At 38.1% G+C, this 25,314-nt stretch overlaps 1 protein-coding gene across 5 annotated transcripts in view; it reads left to right on the forward strand.

Moving 5' to 3' along the window:
- Positions 1-20,044, forward strand: part of LOC114654252 (peroxisome proliferator-activated receptor alpha-like) — a 107,688-nt gene extending 87,644 nt beyond the window's left edge. For all 5 annotated transcript variants that reach the window (XM_051930541.1, XM_051930537.1, XM_028804680.2 and 2 more), the window contains 3 exons: positions 1,113-1,312; positions 7,339-7,786; positions 14,246-20,044. In XM_051930541.1, the coding sequence (XP_051786501.1) occupies positions 1,113-1,312; positions 7,339-7,786; positions 14,246-14,490 (893 nt within the window). In that variant the 3' untranslated portion in view covers positions 14,491-20,044. The remainder of the gene's footprint in view (positions 1-1,112; positions 1,313-7,338; positions 7,787-14,245) is intronic.
- The last annotated feature ends 5,270 nt before the right edge of the window (positions 20,045-25,314 follow it).

A 25,314-nucleotide genomic window follows, 5' to 3' on the forward strand; every position in this document is an offset into this window, starting at 1 on the left:
AAAATTGCTGTCATCAACTCAGGAGCCTAGTAGCAGAAGGTAACTGAAACTTAATGATTAATGTGTACATTTTAATGAAAGCTGCAGCAGAAGAGAGCTACTTGGTTGCATGCATTTGAGATGTGCTTCTGTCTGCTATGATATCTTTCTGTTATTTTGACTATTACATCACTATATTTCATAACAGCGAACAGATTCTAGATAAGCATCGTGGTCTATGGATATATACTATGTGTTAAAATGCTGTGGCTGTTTTCTGGCAAGGCATGTTTGCATTTTCAGTTAGACAGTAATGTTAACTCATTTTAGTTTAGCCTCAGTTGCAGTCAAAAGGTAGATGCTGTGCAGCTTCAGTGTTCTGCTGGTGTCGTTGGCAGATTTGACTCAGATGTTTTGAGTACTGAATTCTGCATCACCTGGGGGTCTGTGTTATCAGTTCTGTTAATAGCAGTCCTTTGACGGGGTTTGACAAATTATTTCCTTCAAATCCATACTGTATGTTGAAGTTCATATTTTCACGGACATAAAGTAGCTGCAAATTCTTTCAAGCTTACATCAACTCCTACACTATTGTTGTAGCACTGAACAAAAGAGAGCACACATAGCACCTGCGGCAACATATCATTCACATTCACTTGTCCATTGTCTTTGAATGCCAATGTATAATCTGAGTGGATAGAGAGGTGTTTCACTTGCAACATGAGGAATATGTTCATTTTTAATGTGCACTTGCAACACATACTGTATATTTGTAATGGGAGTCTTTTTAAGGGAAGTTTTTAGCTGTACAGTTTATCATAATCATAAGCTTGCTATCTGTCAGACCACGTTAATGAGAGCACTGTTCTTTCCAGTTCAAAATCTCCACCCCTACTTTGAGCACCACCGTCATGAAGTGTTGGCTTGGTTTATAAATGTAACACCTGGTGAGCCATCTAGTCATTCCCACCTTGTTTTAAGCACAATTCACTCATAGTCCAGACGTGTATAGTGTACATCTGGCTTCTGTGAGATTAGCTCCTGCCATGTTACTGATGTGATCAAGATTGATCCTGGTTTCCCAGTTTTTAAGTTTTCCTCAATAACATTTAATGTTTTTATTTTCCCTACAGCAATTCGTTTTGGGCGTATGCCACAGTCTGAGAAGCTTAAGTTAAAAGCTGAAATTTTAACCTGTGAGAGAGAAGTAGAAAATTGTCAGGTGTCTGATCAGAAAACCCTTGCTAAGCAGATTTATGAAGCATATCTGAAAAACTTCAAAATGAACAAATCTAAAGCACGAACTATATTAACAGGCAAAGCAAATACCCCGGTAAGTTGTTTTAAAATACTTCAGGTAGATGGGTATGGAATGTAGTTATGTAGTTACAGACCTTATAACATGTACTTCTAATCCTACAGATGTATGAGTAATTTAAACTTTAAAAGTAATTGAGTGTGGCTGTTTTTGTTTGTATTATTGAGGTAATGCTATGAGCAGCAATGTAAAGATGACATATTGATGTATTATTACTATTATAATGTGTGTGTGTGCATATGTATATATGTATGTATGTATACAACATCGTGTTTAACAGATTTTGTTTTATTAAAATGTAAATTTCAGTATAACAAACATTTTTTCAATTAGAAATGGCCACCAAAGATGATAATATAATGCAAAAAATACTTAATGCTGTGCCTACACTTTTTGTCAAGTCTTGGGAACTCTTCAAGACTAAAAAAAAGTGACAGTCTTGTGAAATTTACAATCTTGGGCAGTCTCCGCAAAAGTCTAGAAAGACTTCATACCAGCCCTCTCAGTGTATAGACTTGTATGACCCCCACCTTAAACACACATACACACACACACACACACATTCTCTCACTCAACATGCATTAAGTATCTCTAAAGGGGATGTATGTCAGCTCTTCAAAGGAAAGCACACTAAGAAAGCAAAGGGTCTGGATAGGGTCTCACCCTCCTGCTTAAAAATCTGTGCTGATCAACTGGCCTGTCTTTACTTGTACTTTGAACAAATCATTAGTGTTGTATGAAGCTCCCTTATGCTTCAAACAAGCCCCAATCGTACAAGTCCTCAGAAAATCCAGTATAACAGGACTGAATGACTACAGTCCTGTTGCTCTGACATCTCTGGTCATGAAGACCTTTGAGAGACTAGTGTTAGCTCACTTGAAGGACATCACAGCTCCCTTGTTAGACCCCCATGAGTTTGCTTACCAAGAGAACTGGTCAGTGGGTGATGCAATCAACATGGGCCTGCACAACATCCTACAACATCTTGACCACCCAGGGACATATGCAAGGATTTTGTTTGTGGACTTCAGCTCTGCATTCAACACAATAATCCCGGAGCTCTTCCAGTCAAAACTCACCCAACTTTCCATCCCTAACTCCACCTGTCAATGGATCACCAATTTCCTGACCAGGAAACAGCAGGTGAAGCTGGAGAAACTCCCATCTAGCTATCATGCGATCTGCACAAGTGCATCCCCCCAAGGAAACGTGCTATCCCAAATTCTCTTCTCCCTCTACAGTAATGATTGCACCTCTGTCAAACTTGCCAAATATGCGGACGACACAATCATCATTGGGCTCATCTGGAATGGTGGCGAGTCTGCATAGAGGCAGTAGGTTGAGCAGCTGGCCCTTTGGTGTAGTGAGGTAAACACTCTCAAAACTGTGGAGATGACAGTAGATATTAGGAAAGATACCACAATAATACCTCAACCCCCCCACTTTCCTTGCTTAATACTGCTGTGGATGTTGTGGAAACCTTCACGTTTCTAGGATTTATAATCTCCCAGGACTTGAAATGGGAGACCAATGTATGATCCACCATAAAAAGGGTGCAACAGTGAATGTACTTCCTGTGACAACTGAGAAAGTTCAACCTTCCACAGGAGCTGTTGATTCAGTTTTACACAGCAGTAACTGAGTCTGTTCTCAGCTCATCCATAACCATGTGGTTCGGATCCGTGACTAAACATGAAAAGAAATGCCACATCGAACAGTCAGGTCTGCTGAAAACATCTTTGGTGTCAGTCTGCCCTCCTTCATGACCTGTATTATTCCAGAGTCATGAAATGGGCTAGGAAAATCATTACCGATGCCTCACATCTAGGCCACAGCCTTTTTGAACTACTTCCATTGGCCAGGTGTTATAGATTAATATATTGGAAAACAAACAGATATAAGAACAGGTTTTTTTTCCCCACAAGCTATCATGCTCACTAATGATTATATGGTTACATTCTCTGGATTTTTTTTGTCTGAAGTGTGTGATTAACTGCTGTATGTCAATTATGTAAGTCATAATTAGAGAGTCACCAAAAAATGGAGTTAAATTCCTTGTATTGGGTGCATACTTGGCCAATAAATTTGATTCTGATTCTGATACTAATAGCTGAATTCCGAGTCAGTGCTCCAAAGAACGTCCGTATAGGTAGTTGTGTCGTGTGCTGTATTCATTCCTTTATTTATATAAAAAAAGAGTTACATCCAACATCTCATTTTCAAATAAAATAAAATACAGGTACTTTATTATGGTACAGAGAAGGCAGGTACAGTCTCAAGATTTCATTCAAAATAGGAGCTTTTACTTCAGCACTCAAGATAAGAGCCATCACACAGGCAGTTGTCCTGCTTTAGCCCCCATCTTCAGATTAGAAGAACACCAGAAGAAGTGGCTTGGAATCACCACTGTGGCAGACCAGGAGAGTGCAAAGAAGAGCATGTCAAAGTCCATTGTTAAATGCTCTAAACATCATGTAACAAGCATATTATTCGGTAAGCCTTGGTTAACTGTTTACCAGATGTAGCAGAGCAGCTATGGAGCTGTGTTTGAGTGGCTACAGCTTAGAGATGGTGAATCACTAGTGATCATGGTCACAATGGTATACGTTTTCCCCATATCTGAAATTTCCATTGTAATGAAATATTTTTATGGTTCCATGAATTTCAATACTACAGGATTCCACCTGTGTGTGTGTGTGTGTGTGTGTGTGCGCGTGTGTGTGTGTGTGTGTGTGTGCATGTGTGCGTGCGTGTGTGTGTATAGGGAGTAGCAGCACCCAAGGCCCCCAGACACAACACAGTCCTATTTTGAAACACCAAATCTTCTTTAATATGACACCTCAACTGAATTCCAAATTCTCTTATGCAATAATTTCCCTCAAAGCCTCATCCACATCCCTCCCAGCTCTGATTGCCCACGTAGGAACTCTGCTTCTTTTATGCCAGACCCAGGAGTACTTCCAGTGCCAAAGCATTGCACACTAGAAGCACTTCTGGGTCAGGTGGAAACTCTTTAAAGATGTTATAATGAATCCCCTACAGCTCCCCATGGCAGCACACAAGAATCCCAAGAGGGTGGTCCTATACAACTGCAATTTATCTTGTCTGTGCAACTTCTTCATGTTGCTTTCGCTGGCTAATAGACTACTGCACCGCAACACAACTCTGCTTGGCACCATAAATAAAGTGGAACAGGAAATTCTACTTGCAGCTAATGTCTGTACGTGAGCAATTCTCCCATTTAGTGTTTAAATCTGGCAGTGCCATGCTGACCGTGTATGCACCCAAGAAGAAGTAGTCTGTCTGCTTTCTCAGTACCATGCACCATAACATGGAGATTGGGCAAGATCTTTAAAAAAAAAAAAAAAGTTCAAATGACATAGCATTTTCAAATAATGACGTTTTCATGCATGGATGTGTGTGTGCATGCACGAGAGAGGCAAAGACAGATTTGATGTCATTCAAGTGGTTACTGGAATATAAAATAAACACTTTCACAAAGGTATAACAAAACAATTGTGCTTTTATTCAAGAATGAAACTGAGTAAAAAGAAAATTCAAGTAACAACAAGACACCAAGAAGACATGATTCACCAGCATTTGTGTGTCTGCTTATATCCCTTCAGTGATATCTTGTTTACAACTAGCAAAAATTTAAACTGGCTGTTACAGACTCAAATCAAATATATGTTTTTATTTATATAATAGTAATAATAATTGCAGCTCACTGCTCAAAATGGTAAATGCAGGAAAGACCCAGGATCGAACCTGCAACCTCTTGATTATGAGGCAGCAGTTCTTACCAGCCAAGCAGACATGTCTGTTTCGTATTGACTGATATTTGGGCTTCAGTTTGTAACACATTGACCGTAACACGTAAATTGAACAATTTCGTTTTCTTCAGATATATTCTTAAATAAAAGTGCACTTGTTTTGTTATACCTTTTGTGAAAGTGTTTGATATTTGGACTTCAGTCTTGACACATTATACACTTCATGTCAACATTTTGTCATTATTACTATAACATGAAAAAAGTTTTTGTTTTAGTTATGTGTTCAGCATTTCTTTCCTCCCATTTCCTGTCATCCTACATTTACTTATATCGTTGTAGGCATGGAACACACATGAAATGTATGTATTCTAAATAACAATATATTATTTACCCTGTACAATTCCAGACACCTAACTCCCAGATAAAGAGACTTCAGCTGTGAGAATTTTGTGTCTGACTTCGACTGCCTTGGTGGGAGGGATGAGTGAGCAGTCTGCCTGCTGCCAGTGCTAATTGACACATTTGCAAAATAAAGATGCTGATGAGGAGATGCGAGGGAATTTAAGGTGGCACAGGATTTAAGAATATTATCGTAAGCTTCAGGGATTCTACTGTTAAATGTAAAATTGAATTCTATAGATACTAGATTGGCCACTATAATGTAATAATCTTAAATTATTATAAATACAAACACAACCACAACATAATAATGCATTAGGCACTGTAGACTCTCTTAAGGCATACTTGCCAAAAATTTCACTTAGATTAAATGGTAGGAAGATATATATTTTTTCAAATATATACACATTCTGTCTATATTTTTTATGAAAAGTTTATACAGTAGTTTGAAGTCCACATTAATAGGTTGAATTCATCATCTACATGCTACACCGATCCCTCTCCCATTTGGACAGAGACAGTGGTGCTGTAAGAATTATGTTTCTGGACTTCTCTAGCGCCTTCAACACCATTCAACCTCTGCCCCTTAGGGACAAGCTGACAGAGATGGGAATAGATTCATACCTGGTGGCATGGATCGTGGACTATCTTATAGACAGACCTCAGTATGTGCGTCTCGGGAACTGCAGGTCTGACATTGTGGCTAGCAACACATAGGAGCACCACAGGGGACTGTACTTTCTCCGGTCCTATTCAGCCTATGTACATCGGACTTCCAATACAACTCAGAGTCCTGCCACGTGCAAAAGTTCACTGACGACACTGCTATCATGGGCTGCATCAGGAGTGGACAGGAGGAGGAGTATAGGAACCTAATCAAGGACTTTGTTAAAATGGTGCGACTCAAACCACGTACACCTGAACACAAGCAAAACCAAGAAGTTGGTGGTGGATTTTAGGAGACCCAGGCCCCTCATGGACTCTGTGATCATCAGAGGAGACTGTGTGCAGAGGGTGCAGACCTATAAATACCTGGGAGTGCAGCTGGATGATAAATTGGACTGGACTGCCAATACTGATGCTCTGTGCAAGAGAGGACAGAGCCGACTATACTTCCTTAGAAGACTGGCGTCCTTCAACATCTGCAATAAGATGCTGCAGATGTTCTATCAGACGGTTAGGGCACTTGGACTGGACTGCCAATACTGATGCTCTGTGCAAGAGAGGACAGAGCCGACTATACTTCCTTAGAAGACTGGCGTCCTTCAACATCTGCAATAAGATGCTGCAGATGTTCTATCAGACGGTTGTGGCGAGTGCCCTCTTCTACGCAGTGGTGTGCTGGGGAGGTGGCATGAAGAAGAAAGACGCATCATGCCTGGACAAACTGGTGAGGAAGGCAGGCTCTATTTTAGGCATGGATTTGGACAGTTTGACATCTGTGGCAGAGTGACGGGCACTGAGCAGGCTCTTGTCAAACATGGAGAATCCACTGCATCCACTAAACAGTATCATCTCCAGACAGAGGAGCAGCTTCAGCGAAAGACTGCTGTCAATGTCCTGCTCCACTGACAGACTGAGGAGATCGTTCCTCCCCCACACTATGTACTCTTCAATTCCACCCCGTATAAACGTTAACATTATACAAAGTTATTGTCTGTTTTACCTGCATTTTTATCACTCTTTAATATTGTTTTTTGTATCAGTATGCTGCTGCTGGAGTATGTGAATTTCCCCTTGGGATTAATAAAGTATCTATCTATGAATTTGATACTCCTAGTGTCTGTAGTTCCAATTAGTCCTTTGTTTTCTGTTTTGTCTAATTTATACACTATCAATTTAATTAATTCAACTCTACATTATTTGCAGCCCTTTGTCATTCATGACATGGATACATTGCGCCTTGCTGAGAAGACACTAGTAGCAAAAATGGTTGCTAATGGAATACAGAACAAAGAGGCAGAGGTTCGGATTTTCCATTGTTGTCAGTGCGTTTCTGTAGAGACTGTTACTGAGCTGACAGAATTTGCAAAGTCAATTCCAGGCTTCGGGAATCTTGATCTGAACGACCAAGTTACTTTGTTGAAATATGGAGTATATGAGGCAATGTTTGCAATGCTATCTTCCAGTATGAACAAGGATGGCTTGCTTGTTGCATATGGCAATGGTTTCATTACTCGGGAATTTCTAAAAAGCCTTAGAAAACCCCTCAGTGAAATGATGGAGCCAAAGTTTGAATTTGCAATGAAGTTTAATGCTCTTGGTCTGGACGACAGTGACCTTTCCCTGTTTGTTGCTGCTATAATTTGTTGTGGAGGTAAGTTAATATAATATTATTTGTTTTATGTTCTATAATGTCTGTTATTGCAAAATTATTAGCTTAGTGTCTGTCATTAAGCAAAAACTTGCCACTGTAATATACCTTACATAATCAAGTATTTCTAAAACATCTTTTCGATATGGCCCCATTTTTCTCATAGTAACAATGCAGTATGTCAAATATTTCATTTCTGGCAATGTTTTGTTTCCTGTGTTTATTTTAAAAATCCTCTAATATGTGATTAGTATTGTCACTTACAATTAAACATTAGCTTTCTCAAAAACAGGGGGGCCTGCTAGATAGCAGTTAAAACATAAATAGGCATATTCAGTCAGTCAGTCATTTTCCAACCCGCTATATCCTAACACAGGGTCACGGGGGTCTGCTTGAGCCAATCCCAGCCAGTGCAGGTTGTAATGCAGGAACAAATCCCGGATGGGGCACCAGCCCACTGCAGGACACACACACACACACACACACCAAGCACAATTTAGGATCCCCAATGCACCTAACCTGCATGTTTTTGGTCTGTGGGAGGAAACCGACACAGACACAGGGAGAACATGTAAACTCCATGCAGGGAGGACCCGGGAAGCAAACCAGGTCTCCTTACTGCAAGGTTAGCTTAAAATTTCCTTCGTAACCTGCATCCAGCTTAATGATTACTTGATGTACTTCATATCATAAAGAAATGAGGCATAAAGTAGGATAACTTGAGTCAAACTTATTCACTTAGCTCTTGAACAGGAAATCCTTCAGCAGCCTGGGAAAGAAATTTAAGACATGGAACGACAGTTATTAAATAACTTGCTGTATGAATTTAATTATTTACATTTTATGTGTTTCTAAAAACAAATTGCATAAACTGAAAGCCAGCAAAACAAACAGAATAATAATACGTTAAACTTCTATTACTGTGTCTTTAACAAAAAAAAAAAAAGGAAAATCTGAAAGTCTTAATTTACACATTTCTACTCCGTTGGGCCCTTGAGCAAGGCCCTTAACCTGCAATTGCTCCGTCCAGAGTATGATGTTAATCTGCATCCAGCCCTGCAAGCAGGTCGTCCAGCTTGCAGGGAAAACTCGGGGATTGGTGGCAAAATTGGCAATCCAGTCAGTGTTAAAAAAAATAAATAAATAAAAAAACCCACACTTTTCTATTCCATTCAAGCTAGTGTGGTGCTAAGGTGTCACCTGTCGCACGGCTGCGCTCGTGTCTTAATTTGGGTTTCTGATGTGGTTTTGTCGTGTGGTGGGTGCAGCAATGCCCTGTCAGTGCATGTTCCCAACCTCCTTCATCTCTCTCTCTCCTTTTTAACATTTTCATACTCTTCACTTTGTACCAGACTGTGCAAATGGTCTTTTAAATAGTGTAGGTTTTATACACCTGAAATTTCACCTGTTAACACTAGATGGTAGTGTTTCAATAAGTAAGTATATTTTTTTCAGTTACTGTAACTGCTGTGTGCAAGCCAGGAGACAACACCATAAAATGGCCTTTTTCTAATCTATACAGGATACATACTACACTTTGTTTTCCTTCTTCATTTTATAAAGTGTATTTGCTTGATGGGGTGCAGGATTTTCTTTCACAAAACAGGTGCCTAGAAGATATATTAAAGGAAACTATATACATTTTCAGTTAACAGAGCTGTAATTTCTTAAATTTAATAAATGACCATGAGCAAACCTCTTAGACATAGTGGGTAAATTGTCTTCCTATCTCTTCAGTTCCTTTTTATACTCTTTTGCAGCCATGTGTGTTGAAGGGGCCAGTGTTCTATTTGTTCTTGTTGACCTTTCTGCTGCTTGGCACATCTGATGTTCCTCTTTTGTGTGTTCTGTCCATGCAGTTCTCGTTTCTTCTTGCAAAGAAAAAACAACAGGCATTGAGGTTTTTGGAATTTTCAATCCCCTTTCCAGTGGCTTTCCCTGTTTTTTCAGTTCACACTGAACTGAAATGAACTTTGCCATTACATTTATATGACAGTTTATAAACATAGGAAATTCAGTATGTAAATACATACTGGACATCCTGATTAGATTTTTAAGCAGATTTTAAATCATATTAGTTCTTTTTTTCAATTGTTGTATTCAGTCTCTCTACTACCTACCTTTAAAAAAAAAAAACCTAAATCTTCAGAAAATGAGCAAAAGGAAGCATGCACCAGCATTAGAATTTAAATGTAAAATGTAAAAATGTAATAAAGAAATGTAACTTCAGTAAGTGTAAGGTTACAGAGCCCCTGAGCTACATGTTTATTCTTGAAATATTATGTCATAAGTTCTGTACAAGATTGAGATAAACCTTACTTTTTTAACTGAGCAGTTCAGGGTTTCTTTATAAAAGTTTATTAAACCAAACAAGTTGCCTTGTGCTCTTGTACCTGTCATTAATCTAGGAATTATAGATATCACTTATTGTTATCTGCACAGGTCGGAAAGACATAAACACTAAGGGACAAATCTTGTATTGTCCAATTTTGATGAGTCTGTGCAAATTGTAGCCTTAGTTGTCCGTTCTTAGCTGATAGGAGTGGCACCCGCTATATTCTCCTGCTGCAGTAAGCCCATCTGCTTCAAAGTTTGACGTGTGCGTTCATAGATGTTCTTCTGCTTACCTTGGTTGTAATGACTGGTTATTTGAATTACTCTTGCCTTTCTGTCAGCTCGAACCAGTCTGGCCATTCTACTTTGACCTCTGGAATCGACAAGGCATTTACATCTAGAGAACTGCCACTCACTGGATATTTTCCCTTTTTTCTGACCATTCTCTGTAAACCTTAGATATGGTTCTGTGTAAAATTTCCAGTGGATCAGCAGTTTCTGAAATACTCAGACCAGTCTGTCTGGCACCAACAACCATGCCATGTTCAAAGTCACTTAAATGACCTTTCTTCCCCATTCTAATGCTCGGTTTGAACTTCAGCAGGTTGTATTGATAATGTCTACATACCTAAATGCCTTGAATTGCTCTCATGTGATTAGATAGATTGATAGATAGGTACTTTATTAATCCCAAGGGGAAATTCACATACTCCAGCAGCAGTATACTGATACAAAAAAACAATATTAAATTAAAGAGTAATAAAAATGTACGTAAAAACAGACAATAACTTTGAATAATGTTAATGTTTACCCCTAAACCCCAAATCCCAACCCGGGTGGAATTGAAGAGTTGCATAGTTTGGGGGAGGAATGATCTCCTCAGTCTGTCAGTGGAGCAGGACAGTGACAGCAGTCTGTCACTGAAGCTGCTCCACTGTCTGGAGATGACACTGTTTAGTGGATGCAGTGGATTCTCCATAATTGATAGGAGCCTGCTGAGCGCGCATCGCTCTGCCACGGATGTCACACTATCTAGCTCCATGCCTACAATAGAGCCTGCCTTCCTCACCAGTTTGTTTGATTGGCTGATTAGATAGTTGCATTAACAAGCAGTTGAACATGTGTACGTAATACAGTGGCCAGTGAGAGAGTCTGTATATGGTTGTGTGTGTTTATTTATTTGAAGAGCTTCTTCAAATAATCTGCACATCTTTTGGATTGTGAGAGAAAACCCAAATGAGCATTGGGACAACCTGGAAACTCCAGGAATTCTGGGTTTTTGTTGCAAGACAACGGGGCTGCCTTTGTGCTACCCCTTTGTTTAGTGCAAGCAAGAAAGAATTTCATTAGTCTCTATACACAGGACACAAAACATATTGGTTACTACGTACCTTTGCTGCAGTTTCAACTGTCATGCAAAAGTTAGCTACTTAAGAAAAATTACATTGTGCTAAAAGTCCTTAAGATGCTAAGTATTTCAACATGTTGCCATTTTAATTTTTCAATTAAAATGAAGATTTTCCTGCAATTTTTTTTTGATAGCCCACTTGCTGACTGACATTGATAACTAATTTTAATTAGTAATGTCCTTGAGATGTTTGATTATTTTCTTCTAATCTGCAGTCGAACTGCCCTGTAGCCCTGCTTTGCTGCTTGTTACACTCTGTGATTTTTAGATGTCCATGACCTGACATATTATATTTATGGCCCTCCATTTTCAGGGACTGACTTCGGCTCTACAGTGGATTTGTTCTTTTGCAATTTCAGCACTAAAATGCATAATGTTATGACAAATGAGCTTAGCACAACAGTTTCAATGTTATTTTTGCTTTTTAAAATAGTCCAAAAAACACATTTATTTTTTTCAGGATAAGACTCAAAAACTGCAACCCATGAAAGCCCATTTTTCCCCACGGGAACTAATCAAAGTATCAATTGGCGCAAAAAACTGCTCCTAGCATCATAGAGATACTCAAATGCTAAGTCATTGTACTGGGGGGAAAAAAAAAACATGAACAATCAATCAGTCGGCAACGATCTTGCAGTATGCATGCGTGAAAGTTCTGTAAATGGCTGCTAAAGCTCTGAAGTCATGCTGGCCTTGCAAAACATTATAAGGCATCAGGAGAAAATGTCTACTTAAGCCAGCATGAAGGTGAATTTGCAGGAAAATATTTGCTGAACAAGGTCGCTTCATGAACACAGTATATTTGCAGCAAAAAATGCCTTGGTGGAAAAAATATCATGTAAAGATTAGTAGTATAAGTGAGCTTTTTTATTATCAAAGTGTACTATACACTTCAGTTAATTAAGCACTTTGTACAGTACATGGCCCATTAGAAACCAGCCCTTCACATTTCCCACATGTACACTTATTTATACTGTCTGTACCATGTGACTCTTGACTTGTGATTTGCACAAAGCATGTTAAGACAGCTGTTAGAATAGCAGAATAAACGCAAACAGGATTCTAATTCTTTGATCATTTAAAATGTGTACAGTTTTTGAATATATATCAACAGTACCTTTAAAGTATAGTTTTTTTCCCCTCAAACTGTTTTAAAATAAAAGCCCATTAACTTGTCATCAGTTACTATAATGTGGGCTTTGGTTTCAGAGTACACTGAGCCCACAGTCGAAAGAGAATCTCCTTAAGAGTTGCACCCTTGACCCTGTGTTAGGATATAGCGGGTTGGACAATGACTGACTGACATCACTCTGTATAACTGCTTCTGTCTATCTCTGCAGAGATACTGCCAAATGATCAAAGCAAGACTTGATATAACAGACCTGCAGAAAAGGGTCATTGTTGCTGTGACATTCTGACTTACTTTATTTGCTTCTGAAAGAATAGCTTCAGGTGAACACTTTTGACAACACAGAATAATATCTGTGTATAGATATTCTCCATCTCGAAAAAATTTATAGTATAAGTGGTCTTTTGCTTCATTTAAAGATCTTAACTAGTTTTTGTTTTATTAACATTTAGTTTCCTTCATTAAAGGGACACAATTGTATGTAGTGTGATTGCCTTGTTCCTAAATACAGACTCATCGTAATTTCCAATGAGCTCTAGAAGAATGGTGTTATAAGTGAACTTGATCATTCTTAATGCATTCTGCATTTGATGATGTACAACAAGTAAAGAACAGAGATAAGACACAACTTGTGCTGAGCATGAGGGGCTTAGTGGTGGTATCCTTCAGCTTCACCGCCTTTTCTGCAAATAGCAAATAAGACTAATGGAAATATCCATCACTCACAGGAATTTTATTTTAAGCGATAATTTTGTTAAAAGCAGGCTTGTAGTTGATAGAGAGTATTTGAACATGTGTGCTTGGTGATTCAACATGTTGAACAATATTATCAAACCTCAGCAGATTTATTTATTCTGTAGGAAAATTTGTAGAGCTCTAAATGCAGATTAGACATGCACTTTGTGTAACCAAAGAAGCTTTCATTGCCACAGGTTTGACGTCATTGAGGTAACAAACAGTGAATGATATTTAGAACAAGTGTTGTTGTGGCTCACAATAGCTGTTTTAAATGTTTGCTTGCTTATTTGAAATATTAAAAATGTCAAGGCAGTAGCATTCTGACTGGCATATGAACTATGTATGCTTAATGAAAGGACAACAGGTCCAAGTGGTTTTCTCTAGTTGTGTGGTATAAAGCGATGTTGTACATCATGCTCTGGAAAGCTAAAGGCTGGCAGAAGACTTGGTTCTTTATGTTTAGGACAGTTATTTTTTAATCCATTTTTTTCCAATCATACTTACAGCAGAGTTCATTTTGTTTGTCTAAAGTGAGATGTTTTCAGCAGACACAGTACCCTCATAAAACTGTTTTAAAAGATCTTTGTTGTCTAATTTATGGTGACTATTAGGATTTTTTCATTTTGTAACAGATCCTTGAGAAATTTATGGAGTTTGAGTTTTTCAGAATTGAATTTTAAAATGACAGTTCCATTTTGTCATGCCTGGCTGAACATTCTGTGATCTTTTCTTGTGTTCATAGAGCATTTGTGCCTTTTACCATACAGTTTCCTCTGTGAAGATCATTGTAACCTAAAGCAAATAAGCTTTTATTTTTTATTTTTTTTCTTCATATTTATTTTTTACTTTTCAGATCGTCCTGGCCTAGTAAATGTAGGCCAAATTGAAGAGATGCAAGAGAGCATAGTTCAGGTTTTAAACCTCCATCTGCAAGCAAATCATCCTGATGCTGCCTATCTTTTTCCCAAATTACTCCAAAAACTTGCCGACCTAAGGCAGCTTGTTACGGAGCATGCACAGCTTGTACAGGAAATTAAGAAAACAGAAGATACATCTTTGCACCCATTGCTGCAGGAGATTTACCGGGATATGTACTAAAGTGTATTGTAGGAGACGTGTGTTGCTCATTTTCTAGCAATTTTACGTGTCCAGAAGTTTTCTTAAAATCTAGGACTGCATTGTCATCATGTAGAACTGTCAACTGACTAAGACCAAAAAGTAAAACAAAAAGCTTTATTTAGATTTAAATGTTTGTTATCTACAAATAAAATCTTGAGATTGGAAGAAAGCTCAAGAATATATACTCAGTACACAATTTTAATGTCAATTTAAAGTCATTGGCAATTGTCTCATTGTTAATAGTAGTACTGAGATTTTGAAACTTTTTGAATATTTGTTTAAAAAACAATTTACGAGGATTTATGACTGGGCCTTAAAAATAATATATATATATACCTTGTGTGTATATTGTTAAAGTTAGCTTAAAGGTTTATATTTTTAGAAACTTTGCACATTATAATCTTCTCAGATGTTTTGGACTGTGCCTTCTCATTTTGACAGCACTAACATTTTCTTGGGTTTATGACATTTTTATTGTCTGCTTTTGGATGTATGCGGTATACTGTATGTGCAAATGCATGGTTGTGAATTTAATGTCTGCATCTGTGCCTATACAGTATTTTTCATGCCATGCGACAGAGAATATATAGATATCCGAATTCAAAATACATGTAAACCTTTACTACACAGGACAATTTCTGACAAGTACACTGTGAATCATGTGTGCCAAATGGTTATTTCATGACTTTGCCCTTTGTTGCATTAAGATATATTTTTGTACTGAATGTCAAAGTATATCTTGCCTTAAGAATACCTCAATTTCATGTTGTGTCTTTAAAATATTTTCATTTTAAAACCAGGTAAGACTTTCCAAAAAATTGTAGCATATATTTGAATTAGAGCGGCACAGTGGGTAGCGCTGCTGCCTCGCAGTTAGGAGACCTGGGTTCGCTTCCTGGGTCCTCCCTGCATGGAGTTTGCATGTTCTCCCCGTGTCTGCATGGGTTTCCACCGGGTGCTCCGGTTTCCTCCCACAGTCCAAAGACATGCAGTTAGGTGCATTGGCGATCCTAAATTGTCCCTAGTGTGTGTGTGTGTGTGTGTGTGTGTGTGTGTGCGTGCCCTGCGGTGGGCTGGCACCCTGCCCGGGGTTTGTTTCCTGCCTTACGCCCTGTGTTGGCTGGGATTGGGTCCAGCAGACCCCCCGTGACCCTGTAGTTAGGATATACTGGGTTGGATGATGGATGGATGGACAGATATTTGAATTGGTTTAGTATTTTAGCATGAGCCTTTTTTGTTTATGTCTTGGTTTTTCTATGTTGTGAAACGCATTATGTACATATTTTATAAAGATTCTTTGTAGCAATATCAAAGAAAAATATAATCATACAATGTCAAATATATTACCAGAGAGGATTATTTTGTATGGAGCAAAAATAGGGTTTATTGAAGGATGGAATTAGAGATTTTTTTAATATGGTCAAATCAGTATTAATTTGGAAATAGTTTTGTAGTTTATTAACATATTCAAAATAATGCTTTCATCAATAATGGTAAAATATCTACAGTGATAATAGCTGTGATAGCAGCTATTCAGTTACCTATACTTTTTTTTTTACTGAACGTATGATTTGATTTAAAAGTCTCACTAATTGAATTTTGGTTTTTTTGTGTAATGACCAAATGTTTTATATGCACTGTAACTTTCAAAGTCTGACATAGGCACGTTTATAAGGATTACTTTTTTCCTAGTACTTTTGAGCTCTCAGGTCTTAGGTAAAGTTTTTACAAGCAAATGGATTGGTATTGAATTTGCAAAATTCTCTTGTGCAGTAATATATGCTTTTCCTTTAATCCACTTTCCAATAAATATACAGTTTAATGAATGCAGCAAAAAGTGCACATTTAAATCAAAGCTGCATTGTAGTAGACTGTTCTGTCCAAGTTTAGTGTTGCCTTGTTGTACACTGCCTGCCACACAAAGCTTCAAAATGCTGCAATACTACATTCAAATAAATGCTTTAAAGAAAATCAATTAGATCGAAGTGTTTGAAGAATATTAATGTGTGTTTGTGCGCACACTTTTCTGGTTAACAGGCAAGTCTATATGTGAGTGGCTGCCTAGTTCCAGAAATATTTCTGACTATGCATTTTTGATAACTGTCCATTAGTGTTTTTTTTTTTTTTTAAACATAATGCTTAATACATCTTCCAAGTTTATTTTATATTCCCTTAAAGTATTAGACAGATGTTTTGTTTAATTCATATGAGACATGTATGTACCATTAGAAGGTACAAGGACCTTTATTTGTTGGCAGGTGGCAGATACCTTTTCTTAGCGTTATTCTAGTCTATCTGCATATTATGTAGTGCACACTCACATCCACATATCTACAGTATCTGTCTGTATATCTGTCATAGAGATAGATAGATAGACAGAAAGGTGAAATATACATTTTGTGACAAGGTGCATTTTGCTGATCAAGTGTTGTAGCTTTCTATTTTTAAGCGTTTGCTTATTTCCTTTCACTCACTCTTTCATACTTTTTTTGTTCTTGTTAATGTGTAAGCTTTCCTGCTTAACAGCTGCTTACTCATGTTTACTTGCAAAACTTTATCCCAGTACCTGTAGTGATCTTATTATTATCACATACATTGGAAGAAACCAGTTAATTTCACTGGCCTCATTTATACTCTTCTCTCAACTCCTGAATTACATAATTCAGATTTGTAGATCTCTGAGAAACTGCTGTGCATACGTCTATGTATATATATGCCAGATTTTTAGTATTATGACACCTAACCTTTTTTGGTTTAAAATAGCCACAGAGGACAGTCAGTTATTAGATTTCAGAGGGCACAGTGCGCAGACCTGATTTAAAAAAAACACATTTTTAAAGGTAGAGAGTGGAGTGGTTTGCATAATACAAGTATAATATTGTATGGATTACACTGTTTTAGTGCCGTTCTAATGAATTAAGCACCATGTTGAGTATATGTTTACATACATATATACCATACACTTAAGCACAAAATGGATATCATACTACACCCTCAGCTTTCCTGAATTAAAGGCATTTTCTTTTCCCCTTAGGATGCTCTTTATTCTTTTTCATTTAAACATTAAAGGTGAAAAATGTCTGAAATGAAATGCTGTGATTTTAGCCTTTGCAACAAATACATCTATATGCACAATGAATAAAAATTTTGTGTCTGTAAAATATACAATATTCCTCAGAGATTCATTAGTTTATTTTAATTAAATTATCGATGTCTATGAAAGATGGGTTACACACTTAGAGCAGTTACTTATATTTGTAATTTATATTTTGATTATCACCTTTTCTTTTTGAGTACTGCTCAAAAAAATCATTGTATATAGTACTTAGTGTTGTTTACAATTTTTTAAGCGAATCAGCTGTTTAGTAATTTATTTGAACCCTAATTATAATTCTTGGTTTTATGGCAGGCTAAAGATTCCCTTGTAAGAAAAGATCACTTGATTTGCAGATTAATAAACTGATTATATCTGGCTATACAAGTATACAGCATGAATTAGAAGGTATGGAAAAAAGTGTTAAATACTTTTAATTAGACATCTGTTATATAGTATTTAGGCCACACAACTTCCTGATTTTTAAAGATATAAATAGTTTTGGTTATTGAAAGTACCTGTAATATGCTATTGATAACTATTACTGTCCTGCTATAAATTTATATTGAAAGTAATTTGACATTATTAAGACAATGCCTTAAGTGCAGTTAATCTTTCAATTTTAAGGTAGGAAATGAGTAAACAGTTGATGAGAACGAAGTGTTGGTAACGGTTGTTCTTTCTGGCTTTTTTGTGGCCTGCCATCTCTCAAAAAATAATGTACAGCTGGGAAATGTTCTCTTTGTACTGTATGCACTGGTCTCTAAATAACTATGTAACATAACATCCTCAAACCCATTTGTAAGCCATTATTTTAGAAATATTCAGTTTGCCATTGACAAGATTGCATTGTTCCGACGTAAAAGGTCAGCTTGCTAGATTTTAAATAGAGCCTGTGAAAATTGTAAATTTAACTTAAACTTGGTAAAACCAGGAAATGGTTTCTTTGTCTGCCTTGTGAATCCAAGTGCTTTATGAAAACTGAAGGCTAAGTGAGAGCAGAAGCATGTTTGAGTTGGTCGTTGTTTACTGAAACTCAGCAATCTGTAAGAGAAGGTTAACTGAAAGACTACAATAAGAGGTTGGTTCCTCAGTTTTTCCTTTCTTTATTAACAGAATTCTGTTGTTAAACAAGCTATACCTATTAAATATAGCTTTTGCTAGTTTGCTAATATTTTATCTAATACTGTTGTAAATCCTGCTGGTTCTTAATTTGTTTTAATTTTAAAACTGTTCAAGGTTCCTTGAATGTTTTACTATAATTAATGAATGTATCATTGAAATTTTTATATCTAATAAGTGCACTGTTTATAGTAAAACCACCCAAATAATTTTCCAATGTGAAATTGTAATCCTTCAAATAACTGACGTGTTAAAGGTGCTGTCACGCCATGTAAAAACACAAAGTGTGTTCATGAAAATGCACGATGAGAACTGACAGCGTTGTCTGTATGCACTGTTCTGTTTGTGAGGCGTCATTCAGTTCCGCAGGGTATTTGGCTGAACAGCAAGGAACAACTGATACTCTTACAACAGAAGGGGTTTTTTAATCTATTGACGGAGTAAGTTCTAAATTATGAATGCTTTTTATTTAACATGTTTGAATGCCATCTTTAGGTAAAAAATTGTGCCCAAATTGTAGAGTATGTGTTTTAATACACATTTAGTCGTTTTTTTGTTAAAGCCATGTCTAAAATATGACTTGCCATTAGTAAAAAAAACCATTTAGACACTGAAATGTGTTATATTTGGTGGATTCACTGTGATTTTTATATGCACCCTATCTGCGTCTGTGCATGAAATGACCATTTTCTGTGTATCTCCAAACGTGAGAGGGGCGCTGTATGCAATCAGTATCTAAAGTTTGCTTTTTCCATCTACTTTTTGATCAGACTATATTTTGATTATTGAGATGTGATTAATGTATTCCTTTAGCAACATTAGTTTACAGTATCAAATGTGAGGTTTGCTGTACACTGGGAGGTATTTAATTCTGCTAGCCAATGTTCATTATTTTTGTGGCCATTGCATGTATGAAAAATAAAGGGATGTATGTATGTATCAGGGAATAATTGAATTTTACTTGTTTCTGATTTTTGGCACATTTTGTTTTTGAGTGATTTAACACTTTTTAGGTGTTGTTTTTCTCTTCAAATGTAGGGCATCTAATTTTTTTTTCTCTTGCACTTTAAAAAAAAAAGCCATGAGATACTGTAAAAAATAACCCCTGGTGTCAAACTGTATCCTATTTGTTTCTTTTCTAGTTGGTCAGACATTAAACTTGTTCTTATTGCCACTTGTAAATTACTACATTCTGTAATTGTGTTTTTGCAGATCTATTGATTGAATAGGTTTGTGAATTGAAAAATGAATGTATCTTTACACAGTTTTGATGACATGCAATTAAATGTGTTTATAATAAACTTTTTGCTTTTCTTATTGGAGTTAACTTTTTTCATTTTAACTTAACCCTGGGATTCTAGACACAGAGCAGTGCCCCTTTTGTTCAACTTTTGCATCTGTGTTATTGATGAAGAATTAAGGTATGCAAAGATATCTAATAGTAAATATGACTAAGCAAACAATAGTTGTTGATAGAGTTGAAAAATATTATCACTTCATCAGGGAGCTGAATAAAATGAGTTACCGATAAAAAACCAGTTCATGCCCATGTAATTCATAGCTTTATACACAAGCAATCATGCATGTACAATACTTTCTATAGAGAAAATGTAGGTTGATCTTGACAGATGTGTGTGTGTGTGTGTGTATAATGTATGTCATAATAATATATGTGTAATCATGTTACATACAGTTTACATACAACTGCTCCACAGTTTAAAATTACAAATCCAACAATTCTGATGTGCACATTGCAGACTTTAATGTCAGAGCACTATAATATTTGGGACAATTAGCGTCACGGATATTTGTGTTTTATTGTTTCATTAGTGCAGACATAAGATACCTAAGCTTGTTCTCAGGTTCACTCCAAGGGGAGAATCAAGAGCTGTGCCAATGAAAGTCAAAGAAACCATTATGAAGCTGAAAAACAAGAATAAAACTATTAGAGATTACCTAAATCAACCATCTGGAAAGTATTAAGAACAAAAAACACTGGTGAGCAAAACAATTGGTAGGTCAAGGGAGACCTCTACTGCTGATGACAGAAGAATCCTCACTATGGTAAAGAAAAATCCCCAGACACCTGTCTGACAGATCAGAAACAGTCTTTAGGAGCCAGATGTGGAAGTGTCAGAGACTACCATCCACAGAAGACTTCATGAACAGAAATACAGAGGCCACAGTGCAAGATGCAAACCACTAGTTAGCCACAAAAACAGGATGGCCAGATTACAGTTTGTGAAAAAGTACTTAAGAGTCTTCAGAATTCTAGAAAAAGATCTTGTGGACAGACGAGGCAAAAATGAGCCTGTATCAGAGTGGTGGTGGTAGTATTATGGCTGGGGCATGTATGGCTACCACAGATACTGGCACACTTCAGTGATCATTGAGCAACTGCTGTTAGCAGTTACAACACGTCTGAGGTACCCAAAAAAACATCTGCTCAAGTTCTAGTAAATTTCTCCAAACTCATTGGGCGCAGCTTCATCCTACAATAAGATAATGAACCCGAACATACTGCTAACATAAGAGTTTTTCTATTCTAAAAAATGGAAAATTCTTGAATGACCAAGCCAGTCACCTGATTTAAATCCAATTGAGCATACATTCCATATGCTGAATAGAAAACTTAAGGGCACACCCCCCCCCCCCCCCCCCAAAACAAGGAGTAGTTAAAGATGGTTTGGTAGAGCATCACCAGAGAAGATACTCAGCATCTGGTGATGTCTATGAATCGCAGACTTCAAGCAGTCATTGCATGCCAGGGATATGCAGAAAGTTCCTAAATATGACAGCTTTAATAGACCTGCCATTGCTGTGTCCCAAACATTATAGTGTCCTGAAATGGGGGGACCATGTAAAAAAAGTGTTGTCATTTCTACTTGGTGTGACCAAAATGTATGCAAATACCCTTAAATTAAAATCTACAATGTGCACTTTCAGATCAACCAATCAAAAAATGTGTCGTACTTTTATGTAGATTTTCCTGTTCCTGACTTTTGTTTCTTACTTCAATTGTTTGCTTATGAAAATTAGTCTAGTCAGGTGTAACAACACAACACATTGACAATACGCTTGCACCTTTGCACAACTCTGCGCCAAATGCAGTCTTCCAAGAGTGAGCTGTGTTCACTTTGTGGAGCTTGGCCCGGACACAGACAGGCAGACATCGTTGGTTTAAGTCCACACACGTTTATTTACAATATTTACTATTTACAAAGGTGCACACAACCCCAAAACTCCCCCAAAGTTCAGGCCTCTCACACAATCCCTTCCTCCACTCCTCTCCACCAAGCTCTGTCCTTCTCCTCTCCCGACTCCAGCCATCGAACGGAGGGAGACGGCCCCTTTTATAATCACCCGGATGTGCTCCAGGTGCCTCCCGATAATCTTCCGCCGGCACTCCCCAGTGTGGCGGAACTACCGGCTGCGCACCCGGAATCACTCCGAGTGTCCCTAGTCGTCTTCCCCCCAGCACTTCCGGGTGTGGCGGAAGTGCTGAGGACCAGGGCTCTCCAGGCATCGGGGTGCCCCCTGGCAGTGACCATGGGCACCTATAGGGTTGAGCTTCCAAGCTCAGTTCCCGTGGTCCCCAAAGCCACCAGGGCGGTTGCCCTCCACGTGGTCTGGAGGAGGCGTAAGCCCTCCTCCGGTCCTCCTGGGCGTCCAGGCTGGGTACCACCCCCAGCCACACGCCACAACTTGTACAAGTTAATAATTTGGTGTTTTCCAACCTGTGGGCCTCGGCCGACCCCAGATGAAACCTTGCAATTCTTGTCACTGCTCCAACGATCATTCTTGATTCGCAGCAGCAGCATCACAGAAGGATCGTGGCCGATCCTGGACCACCACATCAACCTTCACTCTGATGATCAAGCTCGATTCACCAAGGAGGAGAACAATTGACGATTGTGCTTGGTTCATCTAATGCACTGAAGCGCTGGTAATTGTGCGGTAATTCCCACTTACCACCTCTATGACAATCGCACTAAGTTCTGGCAGAGGGACACCCAAACCTCATCTGGGTTGCAAACGCACTGATATGCAAAAAGGTTAGGTAGTGTTATCGATTGAATTCTTTAAAGTTGTTCAGTGTTCCATTCATTGCAATGAAATTAATAAAATAAAAAAGCTGCAGATACATGTCTTTTTCAGATTACAATTACTGGTTAATTAGTGAATTATTTTAAAATTTTATTTAGTGACTTTTTTTTTTTTTTAAATATTTGACTGAGTGAAATGCTTAGTACAGGGGTACATTAGACAGCTTTAGGCTGACTATACATCCCATTTTTCTCATGGGTTGTGCCCTGTTCATTGCATTCCATCACAGAATGTAATAAAGTGTCCTATTTTTTGTTGTCTGAAACTTATAAACCCCCAATGATTTAATTTACATTTACCACACGCGCTGTAATAAAGATCCCAGTTTTGGAACATTGAAAAGCTGTCCAGAATACACAACTTACAAAAACAAACCAACTTTGTAAAAAATGATTTAAGCCCTCTTGTAATAGCAGTGTTGAATCTCTCAAAGGCCCTACTCCTTCCACCTTAATCAAAGGATAAGTGTCCGTGTATCTGTGGGTCCGTCCAGTTGCTATGTCTCTGTCATTCCAACTGATGGCACATCACAAGCATCTGTGGTAATAAAAAAATGAGCACCATCTGGTGGAATGACAAGTGCAGTGCAATTTATTTCTGCAAATGTTTGTGATGCGTCATCTGTTGGAATGACAAATGCAATGCATTTTATTACTGCACCTTACACCTTATTTATATTTTTCCAGACCATGCAGACTTAGCTTAATTCAGCTTTGTTCGTTTGTTGCCGCTCAATAATGTACTGTCTTCTAATTGCTTAATTGCTTAGACCTTGTATTAAACTTTTCTGTATACTGCTTCTGTCCTCACAAAATGTAGGTGTATGTTGTTATCCTGCCACCTTTAAAAGCCCAGTGACTCACACAGTAACCTGATGCTGAAATGACAGTAAATAAGTAAAGATTTTAATTTTCTGGTGCTAGGCAATGATAACTCATCTGTGGTATTTTGATTTGTCGTAATTGCCATTATAGAATATTGTAATATCTATTTATAAAGATTTAACAGGTAATTTATGTGCAGAACATTATTGACTTAAACTGCAAGTAATACAGTTGGTGTTTCAAGGAGCTTGGTAGATTTTAGTCCAGAGACATGCAAGTTAAGTGAATTGGCAATGAGTGTCTGTGTTTGCCTAGAAATAGACTGGCACCTTGTCCAGGTGGTGATCTTGCCTTGTGCCCGATGATTACTGGGATAGCCTCCAGTTGCCCCTGAACTCTGCCCTGGATATCTGTGTTAAGAAAATGGATGCATGGATGGATATACATTTAAAAAATTGTTTTACTTATTGAAGATAATACAATGATTTCTTTATTTTGTCCCCAGTATCATGATGATGTGATGTGTTGTGGAGTGTGTTACCCCTGTGGCAATGGGATTCCAGGGGCATGTGTGGTGGTAGAAAGTAACAGAACAGAGAATAGGTGGCACCCTGGCATTAAATCTGTAATATTCCCCTACAACACCAGAGGACAGGCAACCGAGCTAAAGTCTTTTATGTCTGACATAATTGCCTGAGTAAATTAGAAGAGTCCAGGGGAATAGTTGGGGACCCCCAGGACGCTTGGTGGCGGCGTCCCTGGCTGACGATGGTGCCTCAGTTTCCCGCAGGGTTTCCTGGGAGATGGAGTTCTCCACAACCCTGTGAGGATCTGGGATGGCCGCCAGTGGGTGCTGCATGGATTCCGGAGCCCACCTGGACATCTCCACAGCCCCGCCCAGAGGTGCAATTAGCCACAGGTGATTAAGCACCTGGAGCACTTCTGGGTGGGCTATAAAAGGGCCAGCATCCACCACTAATTAGCCAGAATCGGGAGGAAGAGGTTGCCTGAGAGGAGTGGTGGTGCCAGCGGAAGGATTGCTGTGTTGATAGTTAGGTGCTTTGGGACTGTGTTATACCTGTGGGGTTCACGGGGAAGACGTGCCCCACAGGGGAAGAGTGTTTGGGCTGTGTTTAAGTGCTTGGGACTGTGTATTGCCTGTGGGGTTCACGGGGAAGACGTGCCCAACAGGTGAAGAAAAATAAAAGATTTCTGTTCCATTTACACATGCCTCAGTGTGAATCTGTGCCGGGTCAGGCGCTTATATAGCGCCTTATTCACAATGTGAAGACTTTACCGGTGCATTTAAAGGTTTTGTTCATTTGGTAGTTCCCCTCTCTATGTGTTTAGGTCATAAGAATTTTATTTGTGACATATTAAGACTTTTTTTTTAAGTTATAGGCCAGTATCACAACACTTTCATTTTGTGAACTGTGATTTTCTGTATTTGAAGTATCCATCATAGTTCTTAGTCATAATTTTGTTTTCCTCTGTATGCTGAGCCAAGGACTACAGTGTTATCTTACTTATTAACCACCTTTTTGTCCTTTTTTATGTTTTGTTCACTTGGGATATAACTCCAAGACATCACTAACAATTTTATACACATCAAAATGTGTGGAGCTAAAACTAACTCTTCTAGCATTAATTTAACCC

This window comes from Erpetoichthys calabaricus, chromosome 1 (assembly GCF_900747795.2).
Source record: "Erpetoichthys calabaricus chromosome 1, fErpCal1.3, whole genome shotgun sequence".
In the NCBI taxonomy this organism is placed as follows: domain Eukaryota; kingdom Metazoa; phylum Chordata; class Cladistia; order Polypteriformes; family Polypteridae; genus Erpetoichthys; species Erpetoichthys calabaricus.